Here is a 16,082-nt window from a genome sequence, read left to right on the forward strand (position 1 = left end):
GCACGGATCGCAAGCGCTGCTGCCTTCCTTCCAGCACAGCTGTGTGCACGCTGCACCGCTCCCAGGCCCCTCGCACATGCCCAGTTCTCAGCTCCCCTGGCTGACTGTGATATCAGAAATAGAAACGACTGAAACTTCCATTCTTCCTGCAGCTGAGAAGTGTGGAAAGGGATCTGGCAGGACTGAAGAGCAGGTTGTTCTAATTAGTCTGTAATCACTTTACCAGGTTTTTAAAACCCAGAGGGCAACGTCCAGCATTAACTCACGTGGCCGCTGATTACACACATCATCAGTGAGTTTAAAGGCATTTTGATCTTGTAAAACCTATCACGACAGGCTAAAGGTCAGTAGCACCACCTTTCACGATTTTTCTATGGGCACATGGAAGTACCTGACAGCAGCACAACCACTCTGAGGTCAGACCAACTGTATACTTAGACTGAAATCACATGAGCTGGAGTTGCCTTTCCTTAAGTGTCTCTCGCGAAGGTTTTACAAGTGCCAATAGGCCAAAGAGCAACAGAAAGAAAGAAAGAAAAAGAAAACTATTCAGAGGCAGACTGGTGTGTGAGGGCCAAATGCAAGAGAAATCACTGGGCGATCCTGTGAGCACGCATCTCAGTTCATGGGCTGGGGAGGGGAGAGCCTGTGGACACATATCCCAATTCAGGGGTGGGGGAGGGGCTGAGTGTTAGTCATTGGCTGGACCACTTCCAGAAGACCAGGGACCAGGCTGTCTTGAAGAACTCCAAAGGACACAGACACCAAGGAGAAAACCAGGCTGATGTGTAGAGCCCCAAGCCCTTAGAGTCCAGCTCTGCAGGTGACCATCTAACAATCAATCAACAGGGGCATAGCTGCTCAGGGAAAGAGTACTCCTTAGTTTCTGGAGTGCTCCATCAGAGGCGGTGCTCCATCAAAGGCTGATGGAGCCTGGCCTAGGAGGACAGAAAGGATGCTAAGTCTGAGGGAAAGAGAGACGTCAGAATAAATGAATTCTAAGACCACATCTAAATCATGTCAGAAACCCATGCTCTGGGAAGCAGAGCTTCAATGGTATCACCTCAAGCACAAACCTGACTTCAGGATAGAAGATTCTAGAAAGGGATGAGCATCGGTGAGCCCATGTTGATTCTGAAGGCCATTGGGGATCCTCAGTCACGGCATGCCAACAGGCACCGGGCTTTCTCTCCCATCTCAGCGGTGTAGAGAGCTGGGAGAGAAATAGCCAGAGGATCCAGGCCCCCAAATGCTCCTAGACTTATTACCTGACCAGTTACAGAACAGATACCTTACAGACTCACCAGAAGACTTCTAGTCACCAAGTCCTTTCAGAAATCATGGGAGGCAGTGCTGAGGATGAAGGGGGTGGGGGGAGAACAAGAGAGCTGTCGGCCGTCCCACAGCTCTGCCTGAAACCACCTTGGTCTCCAAAGAAGAGACACATGCTTATTGCAACTGTGCTGACCACAGGCAGTTTTACAATTGAAACACCATTTTAAAAATCCAAAGCACACACACAACGACTGTCTCCAGCCAGCTGATGACTCGCTTGGCATTATGGCTATAATTACTTTAGCTACTTTTAGGCTCCTCAGATATATTTGGAAGTTACTGATATTGCTAAATATTCCTCAAATAGTATAAAGGTTTAACAAGCTATGAAAACATCCCTTACACATTTCCTCGTTCCCCACAAATGTTGTTCTGTAAGCAGGCCTTGGAGGAGGAATAGCTACTACTAATGATGGAGACACCCATGAGCCACTGTGCCTGACAGCAGCCCACCATGGTGTGGTGGGTATCCACAGCTCTTATGATGTCGGTCGGACAGTAATGAAGGGAGTGAAGTGTCCTGTGTGTCCTCATCACGCAGAGGGGACCATCACCAAAGCCCAAAGTAGCTTGCCCAAGACATAACTGCTAAGCAACAGGACATATCTGTGGGCTCTGCGGCTCACACACGGGATCTTGCCACTGGACATCATGTCTGCACAAGAACATCCACCGGTGCAGTAGGACTCAGTGGAATTCCTTCAGAGCCACCAAACTCCCTGCCCCTGTCCCACCTCCCGGCCCTGCCCCACCACACACAGCCAGACAGACATGGATTTCCCTCCTAGGGACACTGAACCTATTCTGCCCTCAAGGACTTTCCCCCAGAGCCATGAAATGTCTGTTTTGAAATTCAGATTTAAAGGAGGATATGATGGTCATCTGTTGAGTTCTTCTGCCAAAGAATTTAAGTGACATCAATTACCTGGTGGGGTCACAAAATTGAGAGGTTTTGGGGGACCAGGACTGTGCTAACTCACCAGGTCAGGTGGGAACTCCCCTGAACAGCCCATGTGAATGGGTTAGGGGCCAACAGTAAGAAGGTATGACATTTTTGTTCCTTCTATCTTGCAACATCCTTTTTTTAATTTATCTTTGTTACCTTTTGATTTAAAAAAGTTTTTTGTGTGTGTCATACAGTGCCCTGTGGTATCTGAGCACTGGCAAGAAAAAAAAAAAGCAGACTCTACTCAAAGAAAACACAGTGGCACTCAGTGACAGTGCTTGGTATCTCTCGAGAGACCCATGTCTACGCTAGACACCCATGCTCTCTGGTCTCCATCTCAGGGTGCTCAGAGAGCTAATGGAAGTTTGTAACCAAAACAGAAGTACCTTCTGGGAAATGCTGCACACGTGACTTAGAATCACAGGCGTAGGTCACAGGCATTTAAAATGGCAAACCCTCCCATACACAAAGGCCTCACACTTAGTGCACCCCTCCCCCAAGAAAAGCTGAGACACACCACCAAGCAATGACACGCATGAGAAATGCAAAGGCATCACAGACTGGAACTCTGTAGGTGCCACATGAGGACGTCACACGCTGTAGCAGGGGCTCAGACAGGCACTGTCCCCGGGTGTCATGCCTTTGGACTAACAGCTTGAGCTGGACTCTAAGCAGAGAGAATTAATTTTCTGAGGCTGTCATGGCAAATGACCACCAACTTAGTGGCTTTAAGTTTCAACCAATAAATCTCTCTCTGGTTTTGATTTTGAGTTGAGGTCTTGCTATATTTAGCCCGGGCTGCCCTCAAATGCAGGCTCCTCCCCTCTCAGCCTCCTGTGTGCTGGGATCATAGGCCTATTCTATGACCACCCATCTCTGAAGTTTAAAATTCTTCAACAATGCTGGAGGCCAGAAATCCCAAACCTGGTGTAGGCAGAGTCAGGCTCTCTCTGGAGGTTGGAGCGGAGACAGTTTGGGCTATCCTGGTCTCTGGAGGCTGCAGCTTCTCTGCTACCCCTCAGCTTGTTGCTATTGACCACGCCCACTTCCACCTTCATAGCATGTTCTCCCTGTGTTTCTCCTGGGCAGACTTCTTGCTGATTAATTTAGGGCCCTTCACACAACTAAGGATGCCCTGTCCTTTTCAAGGTCCTTAAATTAACCCCATCTACTCAGGCCCTCCTTTCCAAACAGTGTGCGTTCACAGGTTGTGAGGGCGAATGTATGCACCTCTCTTTTAGAAGGCCAGTAATCAAACAAACTGCACAAGGTAAAGAAGAGAGCGAGGTCAGAGACACTTGACTCAGAGACACGTGCCAGGACACTTGACTCAGCTACCCCTGTGAAAGGTACATAGGGGAATATGGTGCAGCATCCAGGGGCAAACCAGATTATTCTACATGTCCCCTGGAAGGCAGACAATGCTCACTGCTCTACTAATACCAATGTCTAGGTATCTTCTGTTTAGCCTTGTCTTACATCCCACGCTGTCACTTCTGGGCCATTAGAATTGTTTTACTTTTATTTATTCTTGTGTGCCTATGTGTGTGGGATATGTGTGTGAGCATATGCATGCCACATGGTGCGTGTGGAGGCCCGAGAACAACTTTCAGGGGTAAATGCTCTCTACCAGGTTGAAGCAAGATCTCTCTCATTTCTACTGCACTTCATACTCTATGCTCGTTAGAGTTCAAGGGTAATTCTCTCCTCTCTGCCTCCGTTTCCTGATAGGAGCACAGGGATTACAGATCCTTACCAACACACCCAGGCTGTTTGTTTGTTTGGGTTCCTGGGATTCAGCACAGGCTGTCAGCCCTGTGGGGCAACCGCTTTTAGTGGCTGAGCCATCTTGACTGCCATTAGCATTTTGGAATCATCAAATTACTGGAGTAGATTTTTCTCTTACATGAGCAGGAGCCAAAGAGGCGGCTCAGCTCACGGTTGCAGCTCAAGCATCTTGGGAGTGATCCAAGCGTTGCATAGCCAGGAAGACATACTCTCCCTGGAACATCCGAGTTCTGGTTCTTCCCATGACCTGCACTGTGGCTACGCCACACTTTAATAAGGAACCTCATCTACTTCAGTGCCACTATATTAAATAAATCAATATGACTGCATTCACCTCCTCTTCTCCCCTCTCCTTGACAGTCTTAGGCCCAGGCTTGTATCAAACTTGCAATCCTCTTCCCTCAGTCTCTCAAGTAGTGTGATTATAGGCATACACTACTACACCTGGCTTGGATCTTAGCATGTTCAATACTCAACTGAAAAGGTCAACACCTGAACATTTACTTCATCATGCAAAACTTGGTAAATTCTCTCCCAGTCAACCTAGCTGGTCTATAGATTCTGGCACTGTGCCAGACTTGTGGTTTCTAAAGTGAAGCATCAGCGAATGGCTGCATACATTAACTCTCATTGGGTGACCTGGAGAGAGCTCAAATGTCACCAAAGATTAGCCCAGGGACAGTGGGTGACAGGAGCAAGCTGAGTCACCATGGGGAGACTCACTCAGGAACACCTCTCTCCCTTTCAAGCCCCAGGCTGAGGTGGGAGCATGCTTCAGAACTGGGTTAGCAGAACTTACTGTCTCATCTCTTGGTTTTCATGCCAAATGCTAGCATCTCATTAAAGCATGGGAGCTGTGGCCTCGCTCCAGCCAGGAGCTTTGCATCAGCTGGTTTCTTATCTGTGACGCTCCCTTTGGCTCCTCTGTCCTCCACAGTTTTGCATCTCCTGCTCAAGCATGTCCAGTAGTAGCCTCTCAATAGAAGTAGTTGAAAAAAAATACAAAACCCAAAGCCAACCAAAACCAAAATACACCCATTTATTTGTGTGGGCTCTACTACAAGCCACACCCATTTATTTGTCTAGCCCCATCTCCCTTCTAAAATGCAATACGTTGACATTTCTAGGCAGGAACAGAAGCGGGCAGTGGGGAAAAGACAAAGGGAAATTATAATTACTCCTATTTTATAAGTTTAAAAATAGCAAATCTCTCTCCTACTTATATGCCCCTTCACCTACCTCATGAACCCAGGGAACAGTCTGCATAGGTATCTTCCTACCTAGCAACCGCGTGCCTAGGCACTCATTAACTTCATCCTCATGCTCTGAGCATCCCTCACGTGCCAGCCCAGGCGCGTTCTGTACTATCTCACTTAGTTCTCACTTTCTCCTTCAAGAAATAAGTTCCTTTAACCCTGACACATGAACAGGGGAGTATCTACATAGAACTGCATACATACAGGCACAGGGAAATCTACACAGAAGTGAGAGATACATGCGGGGGGAGGGGGGATCTATAAGGAAGTGCATGAGTCCCAGACATTACACACATGCATATAGAAAAGATAGGTTCAAGTCAATACAAGAATCAAAGACAAGCAAAGACAGTTTAACAAACAGAAAGTCCAAGGTACAGAGACTCGGATCACCAGCTGTCTGTGCTGGATGAGAACCTAAGAGAAAGGTTTTTAGAGAGACTGAGTCCCATGAGCAAGAGGGCATTATTCTTATTCTAAAATATCACATGTATGATGTATGTGAGTGTGGTATGTTTGTGTGTGATGTGTACAGTATGTGTGATCTGTGCAAAATGTGGTGTGTGTGTGTGTGTGTGTAGTACATACAGTGTGAGGTATCTATGGAATTTTAAATTCAAGCTCTTAGTGTCTTCTTCCGGTGCTACGCAGACTCCAAGCATAATAAAAATGTGTAAAGCTATGCACTTCTAGGCTGTCTTATATTCATGGAGTAAAAAAAGAAGTCTGAAAAGAAAATGTAGTATGCATATACATTTAGCACACACATGCCACTGTTTCTCATATAGACATACATAATATCTTTTCTTCAGAAAGAAAAAGGATTCTGCCTTTTAAAAGGATGCCATCTTTACATCTGTGACATGGGGAACCTGGAGGGCACGATGCAAAGCACAGGAAAGCACACTGTGCACTGTCTCAAGTTCACAAGCCGCGTGAGGACGTGACCTCACAGAAGAAGAAGGCACAGCACACTTGTAGATTAGAGGACACGAGGGCATAGATCCGAAGCTCAAAGTTCCAGTTCCTCAGAGGGAAGCAATTCTGAAGATCTAAGGTGTGACATGGGGTCAGCGGGTGAGAATACTGCACTAGCCACCTGGGGCCTCTGCCATCTGCGGAGTAGGCTAACCACACCCTGAGAGTATTCCAAGAGAAAGAGTGCCCAAGCATGAAGAGACATTTCCTCTCGTCACCAGGCCCTGAATCTAGCGTAGCGGCTGCTAACACTATTTCTATCAGGAATCTAGACCACTAGAAGAACACAGGGTGGTGGTCTCACATGTCACACAAAGGGCCTGTGCATTCTTGAACTCTGTTATCAGTGGGGCTCCTGGAACCGATACTTTTGTGAATACCACAGGAAAACTAGTTGTGACACTTACAGGGACAGTAAGTCTCCATGTGTGCGCATGTACCTATGTGTGCAGGTGAGGCCAGAGGACAACCTTGTGTGGGGCATTGGGCTATGCACAGACAGGGGCTGAGGTCTGAACCCTGAAGTTATAGTTCACCTACATGACACAGTAGGCGTTCCCTCATGCTCCTGGAACTCTGGCTCCTGCCTAAGTTACCACCCTCCACAGCCCCCACAAGAGAAGCATGGTCAGTAGTCACGTAGGCAATGGCCCAAGATTCTGACCTTCAGGCTAAACTCCTCCCCAGTTACCTAGCAACAGTAAAGACTATAAAAAGGGCTGTTCAGCCCCTGCTTGCTCTCTTACTTGTCTCTCCTCTCACTCCTTTGTTCTCCTACTTCTCACTCCTCTCTCCTCTTTCCTTTCTCTTTGTCCTCTCCTCTCCTCTCCTCTCCTCTCCTCTCCTCTCCTCTCCTCCCCCCCCCTCTCCCCCCCTCCCCTCCCCCCCCCTCTCCCCTCCTCTCTCTCCCTTCTCCTCCTTCTCTCTCTCTCTCTCTCTCTCTCTCTCTCTCCTACCTTCTCTCTTTCCCTCTGCATTTCTATAATAAAGCTCTAAAACCATAGAACATCTCTGCTCATCAAGGCCCACTGCGCTTGGAGGATGGGACAGGCTTTCTCCTAATGAGCAGTTTCTAATCTCCCTTTAGAAGGCCTTCCTGTGCTTCAGTCAAGATCCGCTGCCCTCACTCTGGCCGGTGTTGGGAACCTCTTTCCTCATCCCTCTCTCCTATAACCCTGGTGGATTTAGCAAAGTAGCTCCGGGGATCCCAGGTAGGGGTGCCCCTTGGCCACCACCTGAAGAGTGGGTCAGAGGCTTAAATGCCCACTCAAGAATGAGTGGAAAGTGTATGGCAGCTCTCCCACACCTGACAGACCAGAAAATAGGTAAAACTCTGGCGGGGTGTGGGTTTTTCCTCCCCCTCTTCCTCAGGGCCCCCTTTTTAGTTCCCAACAACCTTGGATACTATACTTCAGGAGCTGATGACCTTATTTTTGAGACAGGGTCTCTCATCAGCTTAGAGCTCAACCATTAGGCTAGGCTGGCCATGAACCCCAGTAATCTGTCTGTCTCTACCCTTCCCAGCGCTGGGTTCACAAGTGTCTGTCACCACAGCCAGCTTTATGTAGCTTCTGGGGGTTGAGCCCAGGTACTTGAACAGTCTAGAGACTGAGCATCCGAGTCCAGGAAAGCAAATTTTAAATGTTCCTGCTAGCCACACACCAGCTATGACTATTTAGGATAATCGGTACTTTAGTTATCTGGACTGTGTTTATCATTTACACCATATGCAAATATCAAAACAGCATAGTATACACTATAAATATGTATAATTTTCATTTGTCAGTCACACCTCAATAAAGCTAAAGGGGAAAAAGATTGTTTGTAAAAGTCTGAAAGTCTTCATGGATCTGAAGGAAAGTAAACACACCGTGGGCAAACGTGTTCGTTGGCTTACTTCTGTGACCTATGGGAGCTAAAACGGCCTCCACCTGATCCAGGCTCACTGCCGCAAACTGGGATGGTGCACTGCCCACAGTACAGTGAACGGAGGCTTTGCCATCTGCTCATCCGGGGCAGTGGAAGAGGGCAGCTGAACCTGGGCCAGGTTATCTGCTGGTTCGATGAGGATCTGGGACATTCCATTCTCACCATGGAAAAGGAGTCCCCAATGCAATGTGAGACTTGCCCTGGATCAGAGTCCCTGGGAGCAGAAGGCCTATCCCAACCCAAGACAAGTGACTAGAGGTCTCACAGGAGACATGCAAGATGAGGCTCTGACCACAGTCCAGAGCACGCAAGAAAACTAGCACCACAGATAACAGCCAGTGACATGCACATGGGACAAACCCACTCCAGATAAAAGGAAAACAGACCAAAAAGGGGTCTCACAGTGGCACCTTCAAAGCCAAGAGGCTGCACATATCATTTACAGTTGCTGTTTTACCATGTCTGCAGTGCAGCCTGTGGCTGTGGAAACCTTGCCATTCTGAGCATCCTGTGACGAGGCTGGAAAAGTGCTGCTTTGCTTTATTTAGCAACTGACAGATGCAGTGGAAGTGGCTGAGCCCCCAAAAGGACAGCAAAGGAGAGCTTCTACGGCTCCTGAGAGCCACCACAGGAGAGCTTCCACGGCCGCTGAGATGCCAGCAGAGCCCCGTCCAGTGCCACAGAGGAAATACAAACATTTATTTACATGAATACAGTATTCTAGTTTGCTTTCTTTTGCTGTGATCAGCACCAAAAGCAACTTGGGAAAGAAATGGTTTACCGGTTTTATATGCCCTCATTACAGAAGGAAGTCCAGAGAGGAACCATAAACAGAAACCTGAAGAATACCGTTGACTGGTTTGCTCCCCATAGCTTGATCAGCTTTCTTTCTTACACCATCCAGGACCACCCGTGTAGGGGTGGCACTGCCCACAGTGGGCCGGCCCCTCCTCTTCAACCAACAATCAATAAACGTCCCCCAGACATGCCTACAGGTGAGTCTGATGGCGGCAGTTCTGTATGCCAGTTCCTTCCTCCCAGGTGACTTGTTTGTGGTGTTTCTGCTGACAGAAACCTGACCAGCACATAAAGCAACTCTGTGTGTGTGTGTGTGTGTGTTTGTGTGTGTGCTGGCTATGCAAATTAAAGTGGACGGTCTTAAATAGAAAAGACAACCATTTGATAAATGTCAAAAATAAAAAAGAAAAGTGGAAGCACTGGGTGGTGTGAGTTCCTCTTGCTATTTTTATGGAAACTCAGAGTGAAAGTTGCATTGTGAAAACCAAATCAACCAACATCAATGAACACACTGGAAGAGTTACCACAGCCCTGAGGATGGAAGACACAGCTCCTCGGGGAGGACTTGCTACTTCACCAAGCTCAGCCTCCCTGTGAAGCAAACATGGGCAGAAGAAGCGGTGCTGCTTGTCGAAAGTTGATGGAGTTGGGGTGTGAGGGTGGGGAGGGGGGCAAATGACATACTCTGCTCCAGTCCAAACCTGAGTGCTGGCTGAAGAAGTAGGAAGCCGAAAGCCTGGTGGCAGCTGCCCAAGTGGGCAGGCACACTCACTCCCATGAGAGCAGATCTCTAGGGACCCATGGTGTTAGCATTAGGTAGTGACAAACTTAATCTTAAAAACAAAAACAAACACAAACCCAGAGGCAGGATAGTTAGGCCAGTGAGTAAAAGTGCTTACCCCATGCTCTAGTTTGCTTTCTTTGTTATAAGACCAAACCAAAGCAACTTGGAAACGAGTTTATTTGGCTTTCACAACCTAGTTATAGTCCATCACTGAGGGAAGCCAAGGCAGGAACCTGGAGGCAGGAACTCAAACAGGAACTATGGAGGAATGCTGCTTACTGACTTGCTCCCTACAGTGGACTTGGTTTGCTTTCTTATTCAACCAAAGGGTGGTACAGCCTAGGGGTAGCACTGCCTACAGTGGGCTGGTCTCTCCTACAACAAGCACTAATCACGAAAATTCCCCCTAGAGACTTGCTCACAGGGCAGTGTAATGGAGACAACTTCTCAACTGAGGTCCCACCTTTTCAGATGACGGGAGTTTGTGTCAGCCTGATAACAGAGGACAAAACAAAACAACAAACACCACACAAACATGAGGGCCTCAGTTCATTGTAGACAGGTCACAGCCCAAGCATCCGAAATGTCAACATTTTTACTAGATGAGAGGCAGAGATAAGAGAGTCCCTGGGCCAGCCAGACTGGTGTAAGCAGCAGAAAACAAGGAAGAGACTGTCTCAAGGTGGAAGGTGAAGATCCACAGCTGAGATTGTCTCCCAGTCTCTACACGTACATCACGGCACAGGTGCAGCCATCTTCACAGGCATGGACACATGCACACATGCACACATGCACACATACACACATACACACATACACACAAAGACAAATACTGAGAAGAAAAAAACCAAAAAACAAAAACACCCAAACAGATCTTAAAGGGATCCCTACACTCTAAGCTCACAGCAAACTTTAATTTGCCCCAAAGCATGGACTTGTGGTGGGTGGCGAGCCCCCTGACTGAGACAAGCGTTCAAACTAAGATATGCTTAGCTGAGTCACTATTATTCAATGTTCCCAAGGTAGGCCGCTGCTTAATTATTGCTTCCAACTCTAGGCAAAAAGCAAAGTCTTTGGCCAGACTTCTCACAGGGCAAAAGCAATGCCCACAGAGCCAGTAAATACTGAACAGTTCAAAGGGCTCTCAGGTTGAAAATCCAGCTTTCTTGCACACCTCCCATCCATCGTCTTGGTGAAGCAGGGATGGATTCCAGTGATTAGTATACCCTTATGGTTACCGATAGACACCAGCAGATCTGTGAACAAAGCCATATTGGAGAGGAAACCAGGAAGCAACCAGTGGCCACGGACAGTCACTTGGGGGTTCAGGATTCTCTCCTCCGCTTTACTGTTTTCTTCATCACTTTCCCAGGTTTACTGGCTCCCCTCATCCCATTAGGGAAAAACTAGCAGGTGAGACTTTAGCCACTCACAGACAATCTGGAGGTACAGGCTTTCATCAAAATACTTGCGAATGGAAGGAGGTAGTAATGTAATTACTGGGAAAGTGATAACTGCTATTTTGGTTAATAGGGTGTAAGGAAAAGTGGGAGGGGCTGGAGAGATGGCACCAAAGTTAAGAACACTTATCACTCTTGCAGAGGACCTGGGTTCGAGTTCCCGGCATCATGGGATGGCATTTGATATCCAGCTATGATAATTCCAAGGGAACTGATGTCACCTGTTATCTGCCGAGAGCACTACACACATGTGTTGCACAGACATCCGTGCAGGCAAAATACCCATAAACAGAAAATAGAAATGAAAAAAAAATCTTTAAAAAGAAAAAGGTGGGCTCTGGAGCAAAAGAGATGGAGCTCTTATTTGGCATCTGGTCCTCACTGGGGCACATAATCTGGCCTGTATGACTGAGTTTCCTTGGAGGAAAAATGGGAATGTCAGTGTCTATGTTGGTAAACAGTTGCAAGGGCTGAGCAAAACAACACAAAGAGCCAAATGCATTCTCAGCCCCTGGGAGGAACGTGAACTGATTCTCCTCACGTAACCAGATATGAAGACAAGGGCTTGCTCTTAAACTGAGATGTGGCATCTCCCAGTGAACACACATCTGTACCTACAAGTCAGAGCCACAGTAGTCAAACCTTACCTGCCGGCTTCCTTGCTTGGAGGAGCAACTACTTGTGCTTCTTGAAGGTGAAACCAACTTTTGAGACACACCGAGGTTCTTCTCGTCACTCATTGTGAAGAGCTGGTCCTTTGGGCTCAGCGCAGTCAAAATGCCATGGGAAGATGGTGGAGCTGAGAGTATGAAGTCCTCGCAGGCAGGTGCCCGCTCTTACCCAATGTGTCTAAAAGCCATTCTGGAAGTCTCCGAGGAAATCTCTAAAACCAAAAAAAATAAAAAAATAAAAAAATTAATAATAATTAGAGAAGAGAATTACAGAGGGCAGACATCACCTCTTCTTAGCTACACAGTGGCGAAGACATGTCACATATTACAGACTCCAGTGGTCCAAAGACACGTCACATCGCCTCCTATAAGAAATTCTGTATATGTGTTTTCTCAGATAGCTTTGAAATGTGACAGGTTTAAGAACATTAATATGCTAATTTGAAAACATAGATTTATAAAACTAGTACCACAAAGCATTCCCAAACCACAGGGAGACACTATTTTATATTATTATTATCGCTACAACACTACTACTATAATAATAACAATAGGAAGAAGAAATGGAGAAGGAGGAGAAGGAGAAGCGGCAGCAGCAGCAACTGACATTGTGAAGGATATGAAGAAATTAGAAACCATAGCTGGTATGAACATAAAATGCACACCCATGGCAGAGAGGAGTTTGACAGTTTCTCAAAAAATATAAGCACAAAATTATCATACAATATACAATTTTTATTTCTGAAAAAAATTGAAAATCAGTGTTCAAAGGAAAAATTCCAGATTATTGCTCGTATCAGCAGTATTTGTAATAGCCAAAGGAAGGACCCTGAATTGATGAGTGTGTAGACTACATCTAAAATAACCAGTGAGAGAATATTATCCAGATGTTGAATAGAACAAAGGACTCACAGACGATACAACATGGAGAAACACTGCAGACACCATGCTAAGTGAAAGAAGCCAATCAGAAAAGGCCATATGATAACATTCTGTGACTATGGCATGTCCAGAGTCGGCAAACCACAGAGTCAGGAGGTCACTTTGTGGCTGCCAGGGGCTAGGGTCAGGGAGAGACTGGATGTAACCGCTTACACAGTTATAGGTCCCTTAGGGGGTGATAAAAGTGTTTTGGAACTAGAGGGTGATGACGGTTGTACAACACTGTAAAACTGCTAAATGTCACTGAAATGCACAGTTGGAATTACCGAAAAGATGACGTCAATGGAATCCTAATGATTTTTTAATTCTTTGGGGGTTTTGCTCTTTTTGTTGTTTTGTTTTGTTTTTAGAGAACAGCAGTGTGTTTCTTATCCCAAAGAAGTTTTTAATTCCGTCTAAAGGCATCTATAATGCGACATAACAAAAACTGGAGAGGGTGTGGGGGTGGGGGTAACAGAATCTCCCACATCTGGTAGCACAATAGTAATCAAAACAGTGATCCACGGGTAGGGTGCACGATACTCTGCCAAATACTACAACAGCCGATTGCCAGAAGGATTCCCACAAATACTGTCTCATTCTTTAACAGTCTGATGGGAGGGTATTATCTCTATTTTACAGAGAAGACCAGAGAGCTTCTAGTAAGTTAGGTCTCTAGCCAGATCACACAGATAGCGAGATGGAGGCACTATCTTAGCCCTTTAAGCATGGAATTGGAAATAGGTGTGCCACCCCCACCATGGCCAGGTGCAGCAGTAAGAGCCATTACACCACCTCTGATGTATCAGACACCAGGTGCAGAGTATGTACAGTGGGAAAAAACACTGACTAGGGCCTAGACGGTAACCCTTCCCCCACCCCACCCCGTGTCCAAGTAGCTATTGAGGCTGTCAACTGCCATTTCTGTAACTAAAGCAAGTCTACACCTAGAAACAGCCCCTCACACTGCATAGAGGAGAAATCCCAGGAAACCCCATCTTCATCCCCAGTCTTGGGTTAAGGGCAATGGATGACCTGTCTTGGGGTGCAGAAGGCCAAGGCCTTATTAAACACACTAAATTCAATTAATTTTGCAACCCCCTCAGAGTGTTCACATGGTTTAATTTTTAAAGAAGAACGCTTATATGATTGCCCTGAAACCAACTAATCAGATAGGATATCAAATGGGATTATTAAATACTCAAGTCTTTTATAATGTCTTTTAGGCATTTTGCTCTCTAAAAATGATTATATTATACGCTAAAAATCAAAGCAATGTAGTGAACTATCTAAATCTCAGAAAACAAATTAAGGGACCTATAAGCCATAGAAGCCGAGTTCCATGAGTGATAGCTTGGAGACCCCCCCACCCCTTTCCTCCCTGCTCCCCTGCTCCCTGCCAGGTTCATGCATGTGAACACTTGGTGGCCCTGGTTTTGGAGGCTTAGGAGGTGTGGTCTTACTGAAGGGCTATGTCACTGGGTGTGGGCTTAAAGAGCTTCAAATCTCACTCTCCTTGCTGTTTCTCTGTTTCTCTCTCTTCTCTCTCTCTCTCTCTCTCTCTCTCTCTCTCTCTCTCTCTCTCTCCTTTGTGCTTGCGGTTGAAGACGTGAACCCTCAGCTTCCGGTTCCTTCAGCCATGCCTACACTCCCCCATCATAGACTCATCCCTCTGGAACCATAAGCCCATAAAAAGCTTGCCATCTATAAGCTGACTTGGTCGAGGTATTTTATCATAGCAGCAACAGGAAAGAAACTAGCACACCACGTTACTCCAGCATGCTCTCCATCTCTGGAATCGTTACAAGTTGGCTCTAACAATGAATAAGCCTGAAAGCAAACAAGACTGGCTCTTTATAAAAAGTTAGCTCTGCTTACAGGGCCTGACTAAGTATAGCCGAATTAGAAGCAAATTAAACTAGCTAAAAGTGCCAAGAAAAGCTGCAAAGACACTAATAGTTTGTTTAGTTAACAGTGTTGACTGTTGTCTGAGAAGGGGTGGGGGAGAAGAAATCAATGGTACCCTCAATAACTGAGCAAATGTGTGTGCCTGTGTGTGTGTGTGTGTATGTGTGTGTGTGTGTGTGTGTGTGTGTGTGTACAGCCATCACTATGGCAACATGTCCACAGTGGACTAGGAATACTAACAAAGGATTTCTGTCATGTGTGGCAGGTTTTGTTTTTCTAAGCCAGCGGTTCTGATAAAGGAGAGCATGGGAGGAAAGGTGTGTGTGAAACATGGGGGAGGGACAGGACCTTGGGTAATAGAATGAGTCATGGGAATTATAAAACCCTGCCGAAGGAGAAGCCCAGACCCCAACCCAGGCAACTGATGGAAGGGGTCGCTTTTATCTTCTGACTCACAATCTCAGTTTGGAGGGAACTAATCGGTAGGCTCTTTGTGGGCTAAAACCATTGAATTGGCACTTAGGGTTAGCATCCACCACACCCATCTTTCCCCCTCCCCCACCCCCTGATTTCCCCCCATAACCATTAGTAAAGCAGTCTGGGAATATGAATATACTGCTTTAGTAATGCTAAATTACTGCTATTTTGTTCCCCAGGATTTGCTGCCCTCTAAAAGACAAATGGAGTTCATAGGAAGAAGATGTGTTTAATTCTCAGAGCAAAGAATAAAGGAGCAATGCCTCGAGTCTTATAGAGTCAAGGAGAACACAGGAATGTCTGCCATTTCCCAGCCGCAGATGGAAGTATTGGTCTAGAGGAAGAGGAGAAGAGCGAGGAGATTAGATACGTGTCTCAAACAGTGCTCATACAAACCACCCTGGGAATGCGTTACACAACGGCCATGACTCGAAGTTATCCAAATGCAGGCCTGCATTCACACAATAGAACTTAACAGCACTGACCATAAGAAAATGGTCACATCCCGGGTGTCAGTTAAAGGAGGGAAACAAGTCTTGCTCAGGAGGAACGAGCCCAGCTTCTCAGCATTTTCTATGACTTGCCCATCCTTGTAAGGACAACAGAGCCAGAGACTGATGAGTGCTAAAGTCAAGGCCCAAAGCCTAATTCATAATTGGAATTGCTGCTTATAGTGGCACAAGCCTAGAATCCTACACTTAGAGGCAGAGGCAAGAGGATTGAGAGATTCACGACAGCCTGGGCTATATACAGTGACACTGTTTTAAGAAATAAACAAGCAGGGCTGGAGAGATGGCTCAGCGGTTAAGAGCACTGACTGCTCTTCCAGAA

General features: G+C 46.5%; 1 protein-coding gene across 11 annotated transcripts in view; it reads right to left on the reverse strand.

Annotated features, from left to right (window-relative positions):
• The window catches only part of Osbpl3 (oxysterol binding protein like 3), a 166,777-nt gene that overhangs the window by 64,971 nt on the left and 85,724 nt on the right, over window positions 1-16,082 (reverse strand). For all 11 annotated transcript variants that reach the window (XM_029478525.1, XM_029478517.1, XM_029478526.1 and 8 more), the window contains one exon: window positions 11,922-12,157. In XM_029478525.1, the coding sequence (XP_029334385.1) occupies window positions 11,922-12,014 (93 nt within the window). In that variant the 5' untranslated portion in view covers window positions 12,015-12,157. The remainder of the gene's footprint in view (window positions 1-11,921; window positions 12,158-16,082) is intronic.

Source organism: Mus caroli, chromosome 6, assembly GCF_900094665.2.
Source record: "Mus caroli chromosome 6, CAROLI_EIJ_v1.1, whole genome shotgun sequence".
In the NCBI taxonomy this organism is placed as follows: Eukaryota; Metazoa; Chordata; class Mammalia; order Rodentia; family Muridae; genus Mus; species Mus caroli.